The 24,960-nt window shown below is 38.8% G+C and overlaps 2 protein-coding genes across 18 annotated transcripts in view; both read left to right on the top strand.

The window, feature by feature from the left end:
* SLC4A7 (solute carrier family 4 member 7) overlaps nucleotides 1-12,504 on the top strand; it is a 111,732-nt gene extending 99,228 nt beyond the window's left edge. For 9 of the 13 annotated variants that reach the window (XM_043595568.1, XM_043595566.1, XM_043595574.1 and 6 more), the window contains 4 exons: nucleotides 609-740; nucleotides 3,232-3,329; nucleotides 6,240-6,347; nucleotides 8,184-12,504. In XM_043595568.1, the coding sequence (XP_043451503.1) occupies nucleotides 609-740; nucleotides 3,232-3,329; nucleotides 6,240-6,347; nucleotides 8,184-8,265 (420 nt within the window). In that variant the 3' untranslated portion in view covers nucleotides 8,266-12,504. The remainder of the gene's footprint in view (nucleotides 1-608; nucleotides 741-3,231; nucleotides 3,330-6,239; nucleotides 6,348-8,183) is intronic. The other 4 variants (XM_043595571.1, XM_043595569.1, XM_043595575.1 and 1 more) reach the window with 1 other exon arrangement.
* A 1,702-nt stretch (nucleotides 12,505-14,206) lies between these two features.
* NEK10 (NIMA related kinase 10) overlaps nucleotides 14,207-24,960 on the top strand; it is a 231,100-nt gene continuing 220,346 nt past the window's right edge. For 2 of the 5 annotated variants that reach the window (XM_043595557.1, XM_043595555.1), the window contains exon 1: nucleotides 14,208-14,409. The gene's annotated coding sequence lies outside the window, so the exon portion shown is untranslated. Of the gene's footprint in view, nucleotides 14,410-24,960 lie in introns of all 5 variants that reach the window. The other 3 variants (XM_043595558.1, XM_043595556.1, XM_043595559.1) reach the window with 2 other exon arrangements.

Here is a 24,960-nt window from a genome sequence, read left to right as displayed (position 1 = left end):
GGCTCAGATCATGATCTCGTGGTTCGTGGGTTCAAGTCCCACGTCGGGCTCTGTGCTGACAGCTCGGGGCTTGGAGCCTGCTTCAGATTCTGTCTCTCTCTCTGCTCCTCCCCTGCTCACAGTCTCTCTCTCAAAAATAAACAATGATTAAAAAAATCTTTTTTTAAATAAATAAATAAAGGAAAGCACATTATATAATTGAAAAGTTTAAACCTAATATTGGGAAATGGATTCACTAATGCATTGCTTAGGAGATTTTTAAAATTGTATCTATCTATATAACGTGTACAATTTAAAGTCATAAAAATTAATAATCTTGTTTTACTGTGAAGATACTATGTATGCTTAATTTGCTTTCTAATTTTATGCAGAGTGTAAGCGATTTATATAGGAAAATATTAAAAATGGTATTTTTAATATCTTTTCTTTGAGCAGGAAGTTTGAAAGATAAATAGGTAACTCACTTTCTTTGAAATAAGATGGTATATGAAATGATTTTTAAATAAAATATATGCATCACTTTTTGGTTATTTATCATTTGATACTTTTTTTCTCTTCAAATGATATAGTTAATTTTTAGTTAATATTCTCTCCTCCACTTTTTTAAGGTTCTCGCATTAGTTTTTGTACGCAAACTCATGGATCTGTGTTTCACAAAGAGAGAACTTAGTTGGCTTGATGATCTCATGCCAGAAAGTAAGAAAAAGAAAGAAGATGACAAAAAGAAAAAAGAGAAAGAGGTAATAAGACCAGAGTTTTAAATTTACACTATTCATTGTTGCTTAATACTTCGTACCAAGTAGCAGGCACTCTTATGGTCACTTTACAGGAATCAGCTCCTTTAATCCTCCTAAGAACCTTATCATTATGAAGTGTAGGTACTTTTGTCATTCCCAGATTACCTATAAGGAAACTGAGGCAGAGGGAGGTTAGTAGGTAACTTGTCCCAAACATAAGTTCTTACCCATTTTACCAACTTGCCCCCTCAAAGCCCTGACCCAAAACCAGCCTTTTAAAAATTACGTATCTAGGGGCGCCTGGGTGCCTCAGTTGGTTAAGCGGCCGACTTCGGCTCAGGTCATGATTTCGCGGTCTGTGATTTCTAGCCCCGTGTCGGGCTCTGTGCTGACGGCTCAGAGCCTGGAGCCTGTTTCGGATTCTGTGTCTCCCTCTCTCTCTGACCCTCCCCCGTTCATGCTCTGTCTCTCTCTGTCTCAAAAATAAATAAACGTTAAAAAAAATAAATAAATAAAAATTACATATCCCATGTGTACTTAATTAACAGTGACAGAATTTAGCAGTGTTAAAACATAGGTAACAGAAATCTTAAATTCATAAGTACATTTTAGCGTACATTTAAATTTTAACATTTTAATCTGACATCTACATAATGACAAAAAGGACTTTAAATATCATTGTACGAAAAGTACAATTAAACTCAAAATTACTTTTTCCACCTAATTTTTGAGAGAAAGCAACGTAGTATATACCTTATATTGTGTAGTATTTACGAAAATGCGTTTATTAAACTTCATGGACAAATATGTTTAAGGCTTGTTGGTATTTTTTTCATAGTTTGGATTAATTATGCAGTGCTGATTTATGGCAGAATTGCTGGCTTTATGATTACTTTTTAAGAAAAATCATGACTCTTTAATCAGGATACTAATTGGAAATACTGATTTGAATGGAGTCTCCAAAATTTTTTAAAGATTCTTGTTTCCTTTAAAACTATATTATATGTGCAAATGTTGATGAGCTTTTGGTGAATTTTCAAGTACGGTAGAATTTATTTATGAAATACTTAGGTTAAAATTGCCTGCGTATTATTTTCTGTATTAAGTCGGAATAAGGGTCAGTGTGTATAACAGGAGACAAAAGTACAGGGGGCTTAAACACAAAGAGCTCCTGGGCTCAGGTAGAAGAAGTCTTAGAAGAGGGGTGAGCTAATGTGACAGTTGCACCGTGTTGTCTGGGCGCTCCTGGGCTGCGCTGTGCCGTCCTCAGCACCGTTTCCATACTCAGCATCCCCTCCTAGGTCGAAATGGATTCCGAGCCGGAGCTGTCATATTAGCATGAGAGACTGGCAGGAAGGAGGAGGGGGGATAGGGTGAGAAAGCAAAACCTGCCCTCCCCTTACTGTCCTGTTTTAAGGAGTCTCTCCGGAACTGTCATCCAGTAAGTTATTTGTGCATCTCATGGCCACATGGAGTTGCAAGGGATGCTGGGAAATTGAGCTTTGGGTTTTGGGGTTTTTTTTGATGATGACTTTTTAATTATTTTTTTTTTTACTGTTTATTTATTTTTGAGAGAAAGAGAGAGAGAGCGCGCGAGCAGGGGAGGGGCAGAGAGAGAGGGAGACACAGAATCCGAAGCAAGCTCCAGGCTCCGAGCTGTCCGCACAGAGCCCTTTGCGGGGCTCAAACTCACAAACTGTGGGATCGTGACCTGAGCCGAAATCGGACACTTAACCGACTGAGTCACCCAGGCGCCCCATAACGCTGACTTTTTAAAAGCTGGGCGTATTGCCACCTTCAAATAGTGGGATTTCTGTTGTTAAGAAGAAGAGCGTGAATGCTCTCCCAGTCCATCCAGCCCTGCCCCCAGTGATTATGACGTCATGATTTTGGGTCATGTCTCCAATAGAAGTTGCTCTCCATCTGGGGTGACATTTCTCCTCCGGGGTCATATTTCAATGTTTGAGAAATTTTTCATTGTCAGAATTGGAGGGGCATCCAGTAAGTGGAGGCCTAGGATGCTACTTAACACTAGGACTAGTGTTACTTACTTACTAGTCCTAGTAAGGACTGCCCCTTACTACAGAGAACTGTTTGGCCCTGTCAGTATTGCTGAGATCTAGAAACCCTTCCTTTACAAATGAGGTTTTGCTTACAGTGTATTGTAATGAGGTTTCACAGAATTTTATCTCTTGTTCTGTGCTAGTAATTGATAATAAAACTTATGTAGCTAAATCTATTTTTAAAATAGTATTAGTGGTTAAACTTAAATGAACGTTATAAGCATTTGCAATTTAGTCTTTCCAAATGGTTGTGTTCTGTTGTGCCATAAGTATATGTTTCTAATAGTAAAAGGACTTCCAGCCATGGCAAATATGTTATATTTCAATAATATTGTCAGTTTGGGTTTCCAGTTCTTGAAGATGTTACATATTAATTGGTCCTCCTGGAAATATTCTGGGAAAAGTAATCTTTTTGTGTATGTGCCCTGAAGGAAGCTGAACGGATGCTTCAAGCTGATGACGACACTGTGCACCTTCCATTTGAAGGAGGAAGTCTCTTACAGATTCCAGTTAAAGCCCTGAAATATAGGTGAGATAAAACTTTATCTTGTAAAATGTATTTTGTATACACTTCAAGTACATGAATAAACCATGTCATGCTTCAGTAAAGTAGCGATCTTTATTTTTAAAAAGATGACAAAACTGGCATCTAGCATATCAACTAACCGGGGGCTGCGTGAATTCGAAAGGGAGTCGCAAGGCCCTTCCCTTCGCAGGTGATAGGCCAGACTTAGACCAGAACATTAAACCAACCCACATGCCAAGCAGACAAGAGCTACTTGTCTTGTGTCACTCCTTCTGTTTTAATGAAGTTTAAAGTCAGAACACAAAACTCAGAATAGTCCCATTCTCTCAGTAGTATAGGTTTTTCCCTTCTGTCCTTTATTGGGGCTGTGTCAGCGTGTGCTGAAAGATAAACGTTGGTAATCCATTGTCTGATAACCTTCCAAATTTTGACTGTGTGTAGAGGCCCTGGAACTCTCCTACTTTGCAAAGGTGTGACTTGACTATTGTCAGTGAGGGCTCATGTCATGGACAAGTTGCGTTTCATACATAGTTTATAATGTATGATTTTAGTGGTTTATATGTAAATTTAAGAACCAAAGATGGTGGTAAATTCTGTCTTTAAACTCTGTGTACTTTTTTGTAGTTTTAAAGAATAAAAGTCTATATTATTTATGCACATATCTGATTTCTGGTTCCACATTTATTCTATTTCTGATTAGCACTTGATAGTAGAAAAGTCAGGTATAGAATGTATATAGGTTCCGTTTAATAGAAAAGGTTTGTTGGTATTTATTAACTTCAGATTTTTTTCATTTTTAATTAATCTTTATAGTTTTTTATAGATGTTGTATTTAGACTGGTACATGTTGATTCGTTTTGATAGATGAATTCATAAGTAATGTTCCCTCTATAATTTTTACTGTTAATTTTCATTGTTGGTATTAAGTACTCTGTGTCACCTTTTATGATTTTCCCTCAAATCTTTCTTATGTTCTTTAAATTAAATGCCAAGTATAGATGTCTTGATATACGCAGCTATAGTGCTCTGCTTTGCTGGGTTCTGTAAATATTTGTTCAATGAATTAGTGTATTAATTTTGTTGGACTTAAGACTATAGGAGCTGCCATGATGGTTATTAGTGACTCATCAGTTTGCTGAAATTATTTGCCACTTAGTCTCTCTAGTCTGCATTATCCCTTTCTCAGTATGATTATACACGGGCCTTGACAAATTTAAGTGGAATCTATACTTACACTGTCTGATATTTAACAAAAAGGATGGTTATCTGTACATATACTTTTGTCTCTTTAAGTGATGGCACAGGCCATGATAAATGCTGCTTTGCTTAAAATTTGGTCATCACGAATGCCAGAAATCGGCTTATCTGTTTATCTGTCATATTTTATAGTCTTAAGTAGCTTTGGATTACCTGCCATGAAAATCAAATGAGGTAATGCAGGAAAACATTTGGAAACTGCAAAACTCCATTAAACATGAAAGGAATTGATTTTTTTCCCCATGTAGTTTTATTTTGGGGGATAACAAAACATGTACTGTCTTCAGAAAAGTCTTAATTTTTAGTAATGGGAAAGTTCTTAGAGGAGGACATTTTGAAGCTAGAAAGTGCTTCAGGAATGTCTCTCTTCAGTTATTTGAAGTTGGCAACAAACCAAAGAAATGTTTAGTCACAGTAGGTAGTTTCAAGTTGGAATGGCTCTGCCATTGTGAATTTGGGCCTTCAAATTTTTTGCACCTTAAAAAAATTGACTTGGTAAAGCACCTTTTCCTAGAGATTCTTTAAGGACCATGTTACACTTCTCTGCAGTCTTATTTCTTCGTTTATGTATTTAAATAAAGTTTATTTATTTATTTTTTTAATGTTTGTTTATTTGAGAGAGAGACACACACAGAGTGTGAGTGGGGGAAGGGCAGGGGGAAAGAGAATCCCAAGCAGCCTCTATGCTCAGCTTGGAGCCTGACATAGGGCTTGAGATCATGACCTGACCCAAAATCAAGAGTTGGACCCTTAATCCACTGAGCCACCCAGGCGCCCCTGCAGTCTTATTATTTTAAACGATATTGGATTTAAAGTGTAAACAAAGCTAGCACTTTTCTAAAGGACTGCTGTTTAGTCATTTATCACATAGCTGCCATCACATTGTGAATTTAAGGTCTAATTTGACATTTGTGTTTGTCACTTCTATGCATGAAATGTTACTTTTTGGTGAAGAAAAAGGGCTTGCAAATATATTTTTATTAACTTCATAGCACTTTCCTGTGACTTGTGACTGATAACCTCGAGCCCCAGATTATTTATGGATATGATCATTATTGGATTCATCTCAAAGGAATGTTGCAATATTTTATAAAGACATGGAACGGTTACATTTTTCTCTTCCAATGAAAGGACAGTATTTCGTTCTTTTGATTTTGATTTTGATTGTCTTTTCAACCATTATTTTTAAAGGTTTTTTTAAAAGCTATTAAAAATCAGTTTTTTTTAAAAAAATAATAATCTCAATTTTTCTTTCTTTAACTGGGGATATTTATTTGATGAGATTGAGATTTTTGCCAGGTATGAAAGTTTTCTAATTGTGTTGAGGCTATATTTTTTATATTTACAAGCACATTAATGTAGTCTTTTATGTTATTTCAGTAATACGTTTAGAGCCAAGATGATCATCTTTGGGCATCATTGCCAATTTATAATCTTAACTCCTAGCTTTGATTATGCAGAAAGATACAATGCTTCGTGATATCTTTAGAACAGAACTACATAATTCTGATGTTTTTCTAGACCTTGGTTTAAGTGCAAGACAAAGAGCTTTCTCAGTTTTAAGTTGATGAAGACAAATATTATATAGTCAAGAGCGACAATATTAATGCTTTTGCAAGTACTGAATACTAACCAAAAAGTATATTTGTTCTTTAGTGTTGATCCCTCAGTTGTTAACATATCAGATGAAATGGCCAAAACTGCACAATGGAAGGCACTTTCCATGAATACTGAGAATGCCAAAGTAACCAGGCCTAACACGAGGTAGCTGTAACTATTTACGCATTTTCTAACCGTAGCCGATTTTCAGTTGACTTCTGCCTAGATAGCTATTTAATAAAACCATTACATTTAACTCAATCTGCATAAGTTTTATTCTCTTAACAAAACCAGCCTTCTTCTCTTCTTTCCTTCTTCCTTTCATCTGTCTATCCGTCATTTCGCTGAATACTGGAAATCAGATATAAGTGCCAAAGAAGTTATTTTTTTAAACTCATGGTTGCCTATTTCCAAAAAGAATTTGAGCCATTTTAGAATAAAAGTGAATATCACCTATGGTAATATGGAATGAGTATATAAAAGATCGGAAACCATGTACAGAAAGATAATTATTAGGGGTACATAAATTCTATAATTGGATGCTCCCTCAGTCATTCTTTCTGATGGTCCAAGCAAAAAGACAGACATGATTGTTTTCCTTGTTTGGTTTTGTCTTGTTTTGTTTTAGCCTGCCATTTCTTCAGGTGAGGTAAATGTTTTCCTAGAAGATAGTTGGAAGAAATTTAATCCATGGATATAACGGTCATTCAGTTTTATAAGGGAGCATGGACTCCATAACTATTTCATACCTCCTTCCTTAGATTTTTTGTTAGGTGCCCAAGGGTACTTGATTCCCTTGGGTCTGTGGAGAAATGAGGTGTTATCCAGCAGTGTACTCAGTCGTTCATACTCAGCAGGTATTCTGTGTCACTTTGTACCAGACTCGTTTTGTGTCGGTGTATTCTGCTTGGATATCCAATCAAAACTTTTCCAGACAAACAATCACTAGCTGTTCCTCATTAGCTATTATCTTTCTGGCCACTGTCTTTTGATAATCATTGGTTAGGTTTTGTTCATTCCTTCCTTACCTCTTCTTAGAGCTTTGCTCCTACTTAATCTCTATCCTTTTTTTTTTTTTTTTTTTTTTTAATCATTTCTTGAGTTCTGATTCTCTAAGCTGGACTATTTCCTTCTGTCTTTGATCTTAAAAGTTTTTAAGTTAAACTCTTTGTCATTTTGTATATTCCATGCAGCTAGAATTTAGCTTGATATTCTTTTTACTCTGAATTTTCACACCTTGTCAGCACTCGTGGCTGAGATTATTTTGATAAATGTAAAGACCTTACAATAATATTATTGTATCTTTATATTTCTGCCTTTCATTCAGGTTGTTCCTCAAGTCAAAATCAAAGGGAAAGAAAGACAGTGTTCGGGTTATGTCATTTAACAGAAAAATGTTTGGGGGTCCTTCTTCAGTCTTATCTGGAGAAGGCAGCAAACCACAGTGTATTTTCATTTATGAGTTAGTCAATTAAATCCGTGTACATGGAATCACTGTATTTGATAGTAACTTGAAAATATAAAATAGATGTGTTCTGATCTTATATTTGTGAACCAATTTTGGGAAGAGAAAGTTTGTAAATGTGTTACATTTTGCAGGAAGTTATTTGATGCTTATCTATATTAGCAAAGATCACTTTTTTTTAATGGATTTGTCAGTGAAATGTCACATGCTACAACTGTTTATTTATAAAGTAAAACTAATAAACTTAGTCATAAAATGACCCATTTTAAGAAACTCCTCTTCACTTGTAAGAAAAACATTAATTTCAGTGGCAAACATAGCCATTGAAAAAAATCTAAGAATTTTTAATATTTGTCTTTCCAATCAAATTTACTGATACGAAAAGAAAGCAATAAAGTAACAAATAACAAGTCATTAGTATATAGTATTTATAGTCATCTCAAAAGGGTGATTATGGATGCTAAGTGTTGGCCGTGTTTAGAATGTAGTATGTATCCATTTCAAAATCATTTATTCTCATTCTTTGTTTTAAATAGCCCTGAAAAGCCTGTCAGTGTGAAAATAAATTTTGAAGATGAACCAACAAAGAAATACATGGATGCTGAAACTTCGTTATAGAATTGAACCAAGAGGAACTATATATATAGCTATACAGCTATATATATATTTTATTATATGTATATATATAAAATGTGTGTATTTCATGTCACTATATATAACATTATTGTATGTCATGCTATTTAATGCGTGACTACTGAGTTTTTGAGGTAGTGTCTGAAGTTTGCTAGGAACACCATGGAGACTGTGTATATGATGAAATAGTCTCTTAGAAATGAGGTACATGGTTCTTAACTCTTCAAATATTTATTTTGTTGGAAAAACATTTTGTGTTCTGCGGTAGAAAGATGTGGGGAAATGCATTCAATCTGCTTTCCTTGAAATCTCTTTGTCCATCAGTGGTAATTCATACCAACCTTAAGTGACGTACTTTGTCCATATATTTATAATTTTTACTTGAGTTACTAAAAATTTTTGCATATTATTTTACTTCTGTTCGTTCTTTATGGGAAGAACAGGGAGTCTTTATGCCAGTGTTGTGGGACAAATGTAACATGTCACGGCTTCTCTGCATGTGTGTTTCATTTATGCAGATAATCTGTATGTTTCATAAGCAGTGGAGATTTCTTGGCTATAAAGGTGGAACAATAGAAATTTTCTAGCTAAGAACTATAGTTTCGACATTTATGTTTTTAAAATTTATTTTAAATCTTAAAACACCACATTTAGGTTTATATTCCGATAGACAAGTAAAATTGCAGGTGATTTTATAATTTAACCTATAGCAGTCATAACTTTATGGATTTTAGAAGCTATAAAATGCAAATTTATAATAGTTAAACTTTGTTGCCTTTGTAGAAATATTTTCTGAATCCTAATGCTTTATCAGAGCCCAGAATGCCCACTCTGTTCTCTGCCTTTGCTGTCTTTTACTTAAAATGTGGTTTAGTTTATATCAGGTTCAGGTCCTTGATTATTTTTCTATTACAAGTAATATGAGGAAATAATCAGGAGTCAGAATTCTCTTAATGGGTTTATGATCAGTATTACTTTATTCTAAAGAATTACCTTTCATTTTCTTGTTTACGTTGTTATTCTTTCTGTTGTATAGATACTATTTAATAGATTGTTATGTGATTGCATTTTAAAATATTTTATTTATTTTAATTGATATACTTAAATATTATATAAACATTTGAAAAGATAACAAATACAGAGTAATTTAAATTGTTAATGTAAATAGTTGGTGCTCACTTGCATTTATGGTTTATTATCTGAAAGCAGTTGACAGATTTTACATCTTTGATATAAAGCACTGCCATATTTGTATTTTAAAAGGAATTTAGACATTTTATGTATAGCTCAGATTGATGGCATTCTTTCTAGTTTGTGTTAGTATTGTTGTTTTTGCTTTTCTGAGCTGCCTTTTTAACTTCTAGCACATCTTTTTAGCCATCTTTTATATACTCTTAGCTCTACATGAAATAAATAAATGTTGTTCTTGTTAAGCCTGTAGGACTGGATGAATGGGGTTGTGAAACTGATTTGGCAAGAGGATAATTTACAAAAACCAAATGAGTATTGAGAAGCCACAGAGAGAAATAGCAAAATTGTGACATGAATATTAAGATGAAAATTTTAATGAAATTCCAATGCTCCCTTTAATCATTTGTAATTAAGGTACAAAAGTATGAAAAGTTGATCTTCTAGAGGATCATGAGGAATGCCAAAAGCTGATATTTTAGCAATTCTGAAGTGTTTTTCATCCGTTCTAAACTACTTACTAATAACTCAGATGTCATTTCCCATCTGAGACCATATTGTCAGATTCTAGTTAAAATAAGGGATTTGACTTCTGCTTCACATGGGAATTTGGAAATGTAGCTACGTTTCTTTAGAAAACATAGCCGGCATCATTTGGTACTGCCTGCCGAAGAGTTTTAGACTCTGTTGGCAATCGATAATTGAGTTATTACCCATGGTGCTTGTTATTCTTCGTGAGCTTGCACTGAAATGATTCCTGTTTATCCACAGCAGCATAATCATTTCCAAAGACCCCAGTATTTGCTGCTACATTTTGTAAACTCCCCTGATGGACCTGAACAAGGGGGATTTCCTCACATCATTTCTTTGTGTCTGGACACCATAGGGTTCACAAATGTTCTTATTTTACAGGAAGGGGTTTTAAATTTTAAACTGAAAACTACCTGGCATCATAGTGTTTCTGTAATTTTATTTAATTATGTATAGTGATAGTCCAGTGCCAGAAAAACCATGACTTGCAAAATACGTTGCACTCAAAATGTTTTTGCTATGTTTCTAATTGTCAATGGTTTCTGCTTTCTTTTGACTACTTGACTTACAAAATGATCTGATATGACTACTCCATTGAAGAGCAAAGGTAACTCATGTTTATTAAGTAATTAACTGCTTGTTTTACGTGGTTATGATATTTTTCCACTGTTTTTGAAAAATAGCGATCGTGGATAGTGTTCATTGCAAGACAAGTGAAAAATATAATTTACTACATATATTGATTTTTAAATGTTGCCTTAAATAGGTGTAAATGAGCAGTAGTAATTGCAATGTACTGATTTACCTCAAGGTGCAAAATAATTAAACCTGTACATATTCCATTTACAAAATAAGTTAATATAAACAGCCCTGCACTTTCTTAGATGCCTTGGTTTCCAGGATGGAACTTAGTGCTACTGAATATCCTGGCTACAGAGCCACCTCAGGATTCTCTTCTCTCCACCCTGTTTTATTTATTTATAGATGTCTGTTTACAGAGACTATAATAAATCCTGATGTTGACCATCTGAAATTTACTTTCTTTTGAATGCTATTTCACTCTAAAATAGCAGCTTTTGAGAAAACAGTGAGCTAACTTCCTTATGATAAAAGGATGATTCTGTATGTTCTCTAATAATATTAGGTATGTTGAAGTGAAGCATACAAACTTTCTAATGGGTGTGTGTGTGTGTGTGTGTGTGTGTGTGTGTGTGTGTGTGTGTATGTGTGTGTGTGCACGCGCGCAAATGATGTTAAAAATCTTAAATCTCTTAAGTTGTTGAAAAAAGCTGTGGCGTATCAATGTTCACATTTGCCAAGTCTTTGTAAAACATGTAGGACAAAATTTATGTGCTAATGCATGTGTTTATAAAGCAGATTTCTTTACCATTCAGAAAGATTAACTTTTGCTTTCTCCATCCAAACAGCATTTCTGTTTCTTCCTCGTACTTTATGTATGTATATAATAGCTTTCTAAGTTTTTCCTTTCACAAAGACAGGTTCCAAATTCCTGTAAAACATAAAATGGTGTCTGAAACTGAGGTATTACACCGGAGCTTGCTGTCTTTCGAGGATCATATCACGGACATCAGTTCTGTAAATGCGCTCAACAGTTTGGACATGTGAATCCCGTTTTAAAGTGCTCAGATTTTGGATGTGTAAGCCATTGATATAACGTTGTGATTCAAACATGATTAAATCAAATAACTTAATGTTCTGAATTTTATTTATGTAGATTACATCATTGTTATCATACACAGTACAGATATGTGAAGTGTCTTTTGGTTTAGTCCAACAATTATTTATGTTTTAGAAAGTAAGCTTAAAGATTGTAAGGACATTGAAAATTTAAAATAGTGTTCAGAATTCAAAATTTGACAATGTTAATGTAAAGTCGGGTTTTTTTTCCTATCATATCAAAAAGTAATATAAGTATCAATAATAGGAAAACATATAGTTGGAAATGGAATCATCTACAGATCATTTTTAAACTTTAATTTAATTAGCACATACCGACTTCTACAGTTGACTTATAGCAATTGTTAAACCCCAGTGGTTTTTTTAATCAGATTTTTGTGCATTGATTTTTGTGTTGTGGCTTTTCTTTTGTTGCTTTAATATTAAAAGTTTGGGGTGTTTTGTTTGTTTTGTAGGGGAGTTATCTTCTAATGTTTACTATGTTTAAATAAATAGAAATTGAATTTTATTGTTCATTTATATAATATTTGATAGCTTGGTATAATTTCACAGTACAGTTCTAATTTTTATGACTTTTATAATTACAATGATAATATTTTCTTTTGTAATAAAATCCAAGGTAAATCAAACATTTAAAACGTAGAACTGGGTATTTTTCATTTATATGAAGTACAAGTCTCTACCAAGTCTATAATGTGAATGATCCTGCCTTTCAAATTTGTTTAATAATTGTTAGAAGAAAACTATTTTTTAGAGATGTTATTGAAGTTGAAAGAGCAATAAAAGTCTACTGAATTAGTTGTTGGATATTGTCTTTGTACTTTATTAGAATTGCTGCGTAGCTTCTTCATGTGGAGGGATGGGGGTGAAGGAAAAACAGGTGATTTCTGTTTCCTGCTTCCTAATATTCATATATTTCAGTAAGGAGACAGAAAAGAAGATGAAACAAAATATTATGTGTTTCACAACAGCTTTTTGCTATTAAGAAATATTAAAATTAAATCCCTTTAAGAATAGACTGGTTCATTATTTAAGACACATCTGTTTAGAATTTTGCAATATGATGTGGAATTAACACACGTCACATTTCATGATGTGCAGTGAGTGTGTAAATTCTGAACTCTCTCAGACTGAAGACTTGGAGGTTTTTGTTTATTTTTAATGGCTAATTATGATTTAAAAAAATTTTTTACTTAAAATTTTTGAAAAAATTATTTCAGAGAGGGCATGAGTGGTGGGGGTGGGGAGAGGGAGAAAGAGAGGGGGAGAGAGAGTGCGCACATCTTAAGCAGGCTCCATGCTCAGCGCATGAGCATTTTGGGGGCGCCTGGGTGGCTAAGTCCATTAAGCATCCGACTCTTGGTTTTGGCTCAGGTCATGATCTCACGGTTCATGAGGTCGAGCCCTTCATTCGGCTCTGTGCTGTCAGCACAGCTTGGAATTCTCTCTCTCCATCTCTGCCCCTCCCCTGCTCGCTCTCTCTCAAAACAAACTTAATTTTTTTTTTTTTTAATATTAAGTTTTGGAAGATGTAGTCACTGCACTAATTGACTCATTGGTCATTTTGAGCAGTATTAACATGAGATTGAATAGGTCTTATATTTGAAGAAATACGGAGCGTCACTGTGGATAAAATTGGGCTCTGGATTCAAACTGTATAGGTACTACTGCACAGAACTGTGTAGAATCATGTAGGTTCTACCCTGCCTGCGTCACTTAGCCAGCTGTGCCAGTAACCAGCCGGGCAGCTTAAGAAACTTACATCTCCATTTCACACTTCTAAACTAGAATGAAAAATAATGACTACCAGACGATGTGGTGGAATAGTGAAATAGTGTGTGTAAGAGGAGCACTGAATATTTTTCATTTTTTAAAGCTTGATAATGGGAATCATCTTTTGAAAGCTTTAATGACATTGGTTTTTGTTTTTGTTTTTTTCCCCAAGAAGCTTCAGACCTTCACAAAAGGTGAAGAGACGTGCCTATGCTAGGTGAGCGGCACAGATGTCTTGAATGCCAGGTCCCTTTTATTTTCACAACACCCTATTCTCATTGCCTGAAGTGTGCAGTGCACTCGAGTAGCCAAAAATGTGTCCCCGCCGTATGCAAAGCATGTAGTGTTGATCCTTTCAAACTAACCTACCCTTTGCTTTGGGAGAGAATTGGTTTTCGTCCATAGCACTTCTTGAAACTAAGATGAAGCAGCTCTTTTCCCATTTTACTTCACCCATTTTACTTCAAATGCAAAAGGTTGGGCACGCCAAGTCCAGGAAAATCCACCGAGTTGAGGAAGCCTGTCCCCAGGCTAGTAGCTCTCGGTCCCGGTGACTGGCTGCTCGCTCCAGCTTGCAGCCTTGGGGCTAGAACCTGCGCGTTCCATGGTTGCTACGGTAACCCTGGGGCAGGTGTCACCCGTCGCCATGGCGCTCGGTACGCCGCAGCACGGCTGTTCCTGATTGGCCGAGGCGCACCGGCGCAGCGGAAGAAGAGGTGTCGGCATTGGCTCAGCCGGCGCCGGTTGGTGGCCTAAAGCGGGATTTGAGTGTGCCAACGGTGCGGCCGGCGGTGCAGTCCCCCGGGTGGAGGGGACCGGCTGTGGGCGGGGCGGCCCCCCCCCCCCCCCCCCGATCCGGAGCCGCCGGTGGCAGCAGCAGGGACGATGAGGAAGAGGACTTAGAAATTGGCCTACAGGAGGGACGCTCCCTCAGGCGCGGTGAGTGGGGCGGGAGCGGGCGTTCCTCTGCGCCGGCGCGCGGTTTGAGGCAGGGTCTCCAAGGAGAGGCCCGCAGGTCCTTGAGGAGCAGCCCCGAAGCCTCCGGGCGTCAAGCTCCACTCGCCTTGGGCTCGGGGCAGAGAGTGCGGGCTGTCGCGGGTAGGCGAGCCTCCGAGAGCCCGTCTCCTAGCAGGTGGGTTGGTGTCGGGCGGGGGGATGGCGGGCAAGTGCATCGACGGTGTTGGATGGCCCGTCCAGCTCCAGGAAGGAGTTAGCTTGGTTACGTGGCGCCCGAGTGTGTGTCTCCCGATCTTTCCCGATACGCCTGCCGCCTCATTCATGAAAGGCTTTATGGGTGCCGCTTTTCCGCCTTCCCCTTCTGTGATGCTGCTTTGCCCCTCTGCTTTTCTGCGCCACGTGGGGCGAGCCTGTCCGCTTCCATGCCTTCAGGCCTCACATGCCTGCCCCCCTTCATCTCCAGCCCTAGGCTGCTCCATTAAGGCCCAGACCCCCAAATCCAGCTGCCAGTTAACTCCACACGTGCGTAACGCTAAAAGCCATCTCCCTCCACTCCCACCGGCCCGCCTCACCCTTGGATTCCCTATCTTGGGCAGCCCTATCCGTTCAATTACCAAAATCCCATTCTGGGCAGTATCTTTGGCATCACCTCTTCTTCCGCATTTCCATCAATGATCAAGTCTGTACCCTTTTTAAAAAATACTTATTTATTTATTTATTTATTTATTTAGAGAGTGAGTGGGCGGGGGGGGGCGGGTGTGGGCAGAGAGAGAATCCCAAGCAGACTCCACACTCAGCACAGAGTCTGATGCGGGGCTCTATCTCACGAACCAGGAAATCATGATCTGAGCTGAAATCCGGAGTCCGAGGCCCCATCGTCTGAACCACCCAGGCGCCCCAAGGGTATATCTTCTAAATAGCTGCCAAACCAATTCCCACATCACCATCAACATGCTCACTGTATTCTCACCAGTCCCTTGGTTAAGTTCAGCAGGGGTCCCATCTTTCCCGCTTCCAGCCTGGCCCTATCTAATCCGTTTTCCCCATGAGTGTTAGAGTGACCTTTCTAAATAACGTGAGGCCAGCTCGCTTCCTGCAAAGACCCTCCATTATCCTACGGCAGCCTCCTTAGTCAGGCCTTCCATCAGCCATTCTGTCTTGTCCGTTCCCAGAACACGCCATGTTCTCTCCCGTGTGTGGCAATTGCACCTGTTGTTCACACTGCCCACGGTGGACTCCAGTTTTTGCAGCCTCCCCAACCCCGTTCTCACTTGCTCCCCAATCTTCCTCTGTGTGTTGCCTCGTTACTTTTCTGCTCCCTTCTCTAGACCCTCTCTGCGAGGCCTGGGGCTCTGCCTGTCTTACTCAGCACTGTTGTCTCTCTCTCAGCCCCATGCACAGAGTGGGGGCTCAACAAAGACTGGGTAAGTGAATGAATCCCTAAAATGAGAAGGCACCGTTCTTCATGACATCCCTATGAGTTCCAGAAAAGTCAGAAATGATTTCTGGCCAATGAAGCTTTTGTGTACAAAATACGAAAGTTGAGCTGATGGGTTTTACTTAGGTTTTAAGACCCTTGGTGATTGGAAACTGTTTCAACTCACAGTCTTTCATAATCATTAGGATGGTCGCTATTATTGTATGGTGTATGTTTCAAATGGGAAATAGGGACTACAGCATAGGTTGTAAGAGATAAGCTTTGGAGTCAGAGATACAAGGAATTGAATCCGGGCTTCAGCATTTTAGTTCAGTGGCCCACAGCAAATTACTTAACCTCTCACAAGCTTCTTCTTCTTCTTCTTTTTTTTTTTTTTTAAAGTTTGTGTATAATAATTTTTTTTTAAAGTTTGTGTAAAAATAAATATTTTTGAGAGAAAGAGACAGAGAAAGAGAGAACAGGGGAGGGGCAGAGAGAGAGAGGGGGAGACACAGAATGCGAAGCAGGCTCCAGGCTCCGAGCTGTCATCACAGAGCCCGATGCGGAGCTCAAACTCACAACCTGTGAGATTGTGACCTGAGTCGAAATCAAGAGTGGGATGCTTTTTTTTTTTTTTTTTTAATGTTTCTTTATTTTTGAAAGAGAGAGAGAGAGAGAGAGAGAGAGAGAGAGAGAGCGCGCGCATGAGTGGGGGAGGAACAGAGAGAGAGGGAGACACAGAACCTGAAGCAGGCCCCAGGCTCTGAGCTGTCAGCACCAGCACAGAGCCTGATGCAGGGCTTGAACTTGTGAACTGTGAGATCATAACCTGAGCTGAAGTTGGACACTTCACTGACTGAGCTACCCAGGCACCCCAAGAGTTGGATGCTTAATGGAACTCAGCCACCCAGGGGCCCCAGTCAGCTTCTTTATCTGTACAGTGGGCTGATAATAGCACATATTTCATAGGATTGTCTTCAAGATTAAATGTGCATACTTCCTATCAAGTGCACAGTGCCTTATACTTAGTAAATTTTCACATATTTACAAAATTGAAATATTTACATGGATGTTTGCAGCAGCTTTATTCCCAATTGCCAATATTTGCATTTTAGTGGGTAAATGGATAAACCATGATACAACCAGACAATGGAATATTATCCAGCACTAAAAAGGAATGAACTACGAAGCCTTGAAAAATCATGGAGGAACTTTAAGTGGAGGAACACTCCATTAAGTGGAGGAACACTTTATTACTAAGTAAAAGAAGCTAATCTGAAAAGGCTACATGTTGTATGATTTCCACAATATGACATTCTGGAAAAGGCAGAATTTTGGAGACAGTAAAAAAGATCAGTGGTTGCCAGGGCTTGGAGGTTGGGGAGAAATGAATAGACAGAGAACAGAGGATTTTTAGGGCAGTGAAAAGACCATATGATATTAGACTGATGGATACATGTCATTATATATTTGTCCAAACCCATAGTATGTACAACACGAAGAGTGAACCCTAAGGTAAACTGTGGACTTTGGGTGATCATGATGTACCAATGTAGTTCATTCTTGGTATAAAAATTGTTTTGGTTTTTTTTAATGTTTGTTTATTTTTGAGAGAGAGATAAAATGAATAAACATCTCTCTCTTCTCCTCCCCCACTTGTGCTCTGTCTCTCTCAAAAATAAACATTAAAATATATACAGTTAAGTCATTTTTATTTTATTTTTTATTTTTTAAAATTTTTAACGTTTTTATTTATTTTTGAGAGAGAGACAGAGAGAGAGAGAGCGCGCGAGCGAGCATGAGTGGGGGAGGGGCAAAGAGAGAGAGGGAGACACAGAATCCAAAGCAGGCAGCAGGTTCTGAGCCATCAGCACAGAGCCCAACGTGGGCCTCAAACTCATAAATTGGTATAAAATGTACCATTCAGGGGGTGTCTGGATGGCTCAGTCTAGCTCAGGTCATGATCTCACCGTCCAGTCCATGAGTTCAAGCCCTACGTCGGGCTCTGTGCTGACAGCTCAGAGCCTGAAGCCTGTTTCAGATTCTGTGTCTCCTTCTCTCTCTGCCCCTACCCTGCTCATGCTCTGTCTCTCGATGTCTCAAAAATAAATAAATATTTAAAAAATTTTTAAAATGTACCATTGTGGTGAGTGATATTGTTAATATGAGAGGCGATGCAGGTGTGGCGGCAGGAAGTATATGAAAAATCTCTGTACCTTCCTCTCAGATTTGTTGTAAACCTAAAACTGCCCTAAAAATGTCTTAACAAAGAAGAAAAAATAACGCACTGAAGGTAAGAATAGTGAAATTTCCACAGTCAGCCCACAGAAGTTATAAATCAATCTTTTAATTTATTCAAGTGCAATTTCTAGGACATCCTCCTACTTGGTCACAAACTTTTGTGTATTGTCAACAACTCCGTTACAGGTAAGACACTCATTCATTCAATGAACAGTCACCATCTGACGTGTCCAGGGTGTCATGTCAGATAAGGGTGGGTCGAAAGAAACTAACCAGTCAAGTCTTGAGTAGGTGAAAAAGGGCCTGGAATGTTACTCTGACTTTCAGAGCCAGTCCATTTTTGAGACTGAAGTCAGAGTGAACTGAGTTGAGCACTTGGACAGGGAGAGGAGCTAGAAGGTCATTCAAACAGTTAATGAACATTTGTTGAGCATCTGGGAATTGAGCAGTGACACTGTTCCTTTAGAATTTATGTTCTCGGGGATAGTAGAGCAGGGCCCGTAGGGCACAGACTCTGGAGTCAGATTGCCTGGGTTCAAATCCCAGCTCCCTCACTGCTGGATATGGGACCTCTGGCAAGTCACATCACCTTTGCATCTCAGTCTCCTGTCAAATGGTGTTGTTTTATTACGTGAATCAGTGCCGAATCAGTACCGGCAGATTTCTTAGAACTGTGGCACGTCCGTAGGAAGTACCATGTAAATGTAGCTATTTGTATTTCATTCTACTTGGGAGAGAGAGACAAGTAAAGAGGTAAAAATAAAGTAGGGTAAGGGGATAGAAAGTGTCAGCCCGGGGACAGGCTTGGATTTGGAAACGGGTCTCACATTTTTGAGAGACTTGGTCTTCCATAGGAAGATGAGCTTTAAACACACTCATGAATCTGGCTGACATGTCTGATGATTAAAGAAACGATGAAAATGAGTGCTGAAGAAAGTAGATGGTTTCTCAAAATTACTCATACTTACCTAGAGGTAAGGCTTATGCTCATCTCAGCCAAAATTTCTATAGTCATAATAAAGGTCATACACTCAAGTCGATCGATTTAGCATCAGCTCAGAACGTATTAAATCTTACATTGGGGATAATTATAACTGACCCTCAGCAAAGTCAGACTGACAAAATGACAATTAACTGGCTCATATCTGGAAAAGAAAATTAAAAAAAAAAAACCCTTGTATGAAAATTAAAATAACAACTAGAGGAAGAATGGATAAAGCGCAGCAGCCATAATATTGTCCCTGGGCTGTCAGGAAACAGTTACACAGTATTCAGTGTATTTTTCATGAAGGACAGGGAATTGTTAATTTCAGGGACGTGTGTACGAAGTAATGTTGTTTTCTTACAGTGGTAAACATTTCTCTAGAAAATTCACTTAGGCAGATAGAGAGCTGGATAAATGCCACCAATAAATGAGAGTTAGTACAGCATTAGATTCACAGGGAAGGCTCTCCCTGGCTATAAATTCCTATTCTGCCACTTACCAGCTGTGTAACGTGGACACATTCCTTAACCTCTGTGGGTCTCAGTAACGTCATCCGTGAAAGAGGACAATAGTGGTAGCTGCCCTCCAGGTTTGTTAGGAGACTTGTATTAGTTAGCATTACGGAAAGCACTTAGAATAGCACTGGCACGGGCTAAGCACCATGTAAACATTTGCTCTTGTTATCATTGTTTTATTACTAGATATGAGATCTTGGCCAAGTTTCTTCTCAGTGCCTCGGTTTCTCCATCTGTAAGTTGGAGATTCAACAACACTACCTACCACTTAGGATCATTTCTTAAAATATGTATATTTTTAAATGTTTATTTATTTTTGAGAGAGAGAGTGAGAGACACAGAATCCGAAGCAGACTCCAGGCCCCACACGGTCAGTGCAGAGCCGGATGTGGGATTCAAACTCATGAAGCCGAGATCATGACCAGAGCCGAAGTCAGACGCTTGACTGACCGAGCCACCCAGGTGCCCCTAGGATTGTTTTGAAGATTAAATGAATTGAATACATCAAAGTACTTATTATGATAGTAAACCTTGAATAATATTAGGTTTAAAAAATTAAAATCAAGACTACTTGTGACTTTGAAAATAAAGCTTTTTTTTTTTTTTCTCATTTTGTGTCTACTATTCGTCATCAATGAATCAAAGCCAGTGAATATAGACAAATGATTTAAAATTAGTATGACAGGGGGTGCCTGGGTGGCTCAGTCGGTTAAGGGTCCGACTTCCACTCGGGTCATGATCTCACAGTACATGAGTTCGAGCCCCATGTTGGGCTCCATGCTGACAGCTCAGACCCTGGAGCCTGCTTCAGATTCTGTGCCTCCCTCTCTCTCTGTCCCTCTCCTGCTTGTACTCTCTCTCTCTCTCTCAAAAATAAACATTACAAAAAAATTAAAAAAAATTAAATTAGTACAACAGGCTCTTCAAATTGAAGTAATAGTAATATTACCCACGATAGTATTTATAAACAGCTATCATAATAACACTTATATTTCTACAGCTATTGACAGTGTTAAAGGGGTTTTGCTTTATTTCATTTAGTTACAACTACCACTTTAATAATGGGGATATTGTTGTTTCTGTTTCGTGGTAAAGGAGGAAGCTCATAATTAGAGAGGCCCAGGGACTTCCGGGGCCATGCCACAGGGGCATGGAAACCAGGTCTCGTCCACCACCATTGCCCCTTTTGACTACGTCTCAGAGGTGCAGCCAGAGGAATTCACACTCTCAAACCTGTGAAGTCTCCTCAGTGGAGACCACAGAGTGATATAGTGTGCACGTATACGCTACACTAGACGTAAATGTGAATACTCATCTTTTCTTCAGGAAATTTTATTGTCCTGTTCACGTATACTTGAGGTAGCCCATGTTTGACATGAGTATCTTATCTGCTTTGTGGCTTCCTTGTGTTTATGATGCGATTTTTGTCAAACCAACGTTCTGTAACAACTGGATCTGGTCAGCTGGGGCAAACTTATCATTTGCTGATAATTTTTTTCCCATTATCTTTATTCTCTATGTTTCAACAATGATACACCAGTTATACTGGGAGCTGCGCAATCATGTTTCACTTGGGACTTTTTCATTCATTCATTCACTCATTCATTCATTCATCAATCATCCATTGAATACTTCTTTTGTTATAAACCAGCAGTGCTGGATGCTGGGGATGAGCAAATCCCTATCCCTCTCTCTGACTAGTTTAGTGTAACTAGAGGAGACAGACATGTGTATTTATTGAATTATTGCCTGAATCTACCCTTTCATTAAGAACTGCAAGGCGGTGCCTGGTGAAGCTGTGTCCCCATCAAGGAGGTCAATGAAAAGTACCTTAAAGAATGGACACTTGAGTTGAGACATGGCAGATAAGGCTTCCAGGCCTTCCCATAGCAATCTGCTACTTGAGTCCAGGAGTAGAGATCCTGAGGTGTCCAGGAGAATCAGGTCTGGAACAGGGTTTCAGAGACCAGGTATGAGTGGAGCTGGCTAGCGGAGGCAGAGGCATCATCTCTTGGAACACCTCGTTGGCCTTGTTAATTTTTGTGGTTACCCCCAGAGAGATGGGAGGCGCACAAAGGCTTAATTGGTCAGAGTTGCACCATATGAAGGGTGCTTTGGTTGCTGTGTGGAGATCAGGTTTTGTGTTGTTGGGTAGAGAGAATAAATGGAAGTGGAGGGACCGTTTAGGAATGGATTGCTGTAGTTCAGGCGAGTGATGAGGTAGACTAGGGTGTTGGCTCTGAGGGTCGAAGGAAGTGAATAGATCGGGACCATATTAGAAATAGCAGAAAAATAGGATGTAGTGGCCAAACGACTGAGGGGGTGAGGAAGAGGAAAGTGCCATTTTTCTGAGGTGCACCCAAAGGGCCGTGCTCTGAGACTTTTTTGTGACTGTTTTGTTCCATGCGTTGGCTGTAGACTTAGAGGCTGCCACTCGTTCGTGTACCATCTTCCACCTCGGTCCACATTCCTCAGCCCCAGTTCGACTTCTACTCACTGTCTCCCCAAACCACTCCTAGGATTTTGCCTCCATCCCTTTATTCATTCACTCCCCTGGAAAGTTCTTCCCAAGCCCTACCCATTTTCCTGGGCCTTCTTCAAGTCCCCAGTTCATGAACCTTTCCATAACGTTTCAGCCCACAGCAATCTTTCTTTCTCCTGAATTCATTCAATTTATAGTCTCCTTTGGAAGTCAATTTCCCCTGCTTTTTGACATTTCTTGTGTTCTTATTTGATCCCATGTATTAGTCTGTACCATAAGAAACTATCCTGTTTTTGTTTGTTTTTTTTTTTTTTTTAAGACCCGATATCAGTAGTTTTCTACTGCCTAAACTACATATTTGTGATTTCACACACACACTGAGATGTGGATAGGTTGTTTTTGCAGTGCCCGGTGATGTCGTATGCACAGTCAGAGCATGAGAGATAATAAAATGCACTTAAAATAGGGTGTTACTGGATGAAATTTAATTCTATTTCATGGCTTAAAAGTACCTATAGTTTCTTGCAGTGCTGCCTAGTGTTAGGAACATGGATGTGTTAACTCAGTGTTCTCTTTACCCTGAAAAGGTCCAGGGGGTTGGGCTGAATCCATATTGACTTATTATCACCATGACTCATTTATTATCGTGACTTATTACCATGATGGCTGACTTAGGGGGTAAGACATTTTTGACCATGTCTTATTCAGTGCAGTAGCTTCAGGGCTTCGCATAGATGAGGGGATCAATAATCACCTTGAGTGAATATCATTGTCCCCTTTCTCACACAGAAACAGAGAATAGAATGTAATCTTGCTATGTTTGGGGTCAGTAAGAAAAGAGAAGTTGGTGTGCTACTTAAGTTACTTTCATTGACTGGTTAATAAAAATGTTCCCTTCATATCATCTGGACCTTTTTTGCCTTTTCAATACCACCACTTAACATATGGGCCTCAGATTTCATTTAACACAGGTGCACGATAAGCTATGTCTTGAGCAGGTTTGGGTAAGCAGCCACATGAGGCGTGAACAGACATACCACAGGCATCATCAGGCAGTGGCAGTGGAGGGGGTCCATAAAAGCTATATTCCTATCTGCAGATGTTTCCCTTTACCAAGAATGGTGTGAGTTTGAATGGGACTAAAGCTTGGAAAAAGAAAATGATAACGGTACCTGTGGCCACATATTCTAGTTGATTTGGGGAGCATCACCAACTTAGGCTAAGTTGGACTTAGCACAGTCCAACTTAGGTCAGTATTGGCCAGAGGAAAATGAAGGCAGAGTCTTAAAAAAGAGACTAACACACAGCAGATGGTCAATAAATATTTGTGGGAATGAGTGGGAGACGGCTAGAATACAATTGGAATTTTCTTATTCTTTGTACCTCCAAGTGCTTGTTTAAATAGAAAACAGAAAATTGTTTAAAGTATAAACTCTCTGCACAGGGAAGGTGTCAATTCTACTGACTCAGGAGCAAGGCCATGATAATACCTGCCCTTGGCTGGCGACATACTCCTGCCAAAGGAGGTTCTGTAGCAACTGTGTCTTTGTTTTCCTCCATAGGATAATATTAAAATACACCGCCTACCTATTTCACATGAGTGAGCAAGGAGGAATGAATAGATGTTTGCAAGCACCCCAGGGTCCAGGAGGTGAAGTTATGCAAGCATCAGTTGTTATTAGATCACCCTTTGCCCTCGGCTCAGGGCCAATGTCAACAGGTCGTCCCCTTCCCATCTACCCGGAGCTTGCCATTAGGATTTAGGCCCTGAAGGTAAACTGGGCTGTGTTCTACTTTTAAAGGTGCTCTGTGGCCTTGGACACCTTATTCCTCTCTGGGCCTCAGTTTCCTCATGTATTAAACCAGGTGCACTGAATCACGATCTTCAACTGATGACCGGTCTGTTTTATTTGTCCTGTGCAGGAGTTTTGTTTTGCTTCATTTTTAATGTGAGTTTGAATCCCTTTAAGGGAGGGTGTACGCTTTCTCAGTTCTGACTGAGGCCCTATGTATGATCTCCTCTATACCTGCCATTCACTTACATTCTGTTCCAGGGCCTGGAAGGTGTCAGAAACCCCCACACTAGATGTTCTTTAAGGTTTTTCATATGACTGTTTCTGTTCTGCTAACTCCACACGTGTTTCCCATTGAAGAACAATAACAATGTGACATAACGGATAAAATCAAGACTATGGTTTAGAGAAGCAGACTCTTTTTCAGCTGTAACAGGTATAAGCAAGTCACATTTCTTATAGGAGTTCCTTGACTTTTTGATCACTTTACTTTCAAAAAGAGAGAGACAGAGAGAGAGAGAGAGAGAGAGAGAGAGTGTGTGTGTGTGTGTGTGTGTGTGTGTGTGTGTTATTTTCCAGTCATTTGACCAATTTAACATGACACTTTCTGTGCAGAATAGTTTTTTAAAACACAACCAATTTGGAAAGACCAAGCACTATAGCTCTGTGAGATTAAGGGCTATTATTCTTTGTAAAAAGAAAACACTTTCTCTATTCTCACAGCACTTTTAATGAGCTAAACTGCTCAAGTGGCTGATGCAGTTTGTTTATTTTGAAATAACTTTAGATTTACATAAAAGCTGCAAAAATAGTACAGTGAGTTCCCTTACACCCCTCCCTCAGCCTCCCTCAGTGTTAGCCTCTTGCATCACCGTGGCATGATCAAGATTAAGAAATTAACACCCAACGAATTCATTTTAACACAGTTTTATTATTTCTGGTTAAAATTCTTTACATAAATTGTATCTTATTTTAACCACTTTGTTTTCAAAGAGCCACTATTAAAGGAATATTGAGAAAAAAAAATGCCACAGTAAAGGACTTAGAGAAATGATGTCTCGTTTTCACTGCCACTAGTTACGGGGCAGAAAGTTTTCTCA

Source organism: Prionailurus bengalensis, chromosome C2 (genome assembly GCF_016509475.1).
Source record: "Prionailurus bengalensis isolate Pbe53 chromosome C2, Fcat_Pben_1.1_paternal_pri, whole genome shotgun sequence".
In the NCBI taxonomy this organism is placed as follows: Eukaryota; Metazoa; Chordata; class Mammalia; order Carnivora; family Felidae; genus Prionailurus; species Prionailurus bengalensis.
The sequence above is the reverse complement of the archived record's forward strand: the minus strand, read 5'-3'. Positions and strand labels throughout refer to the sequence as shown.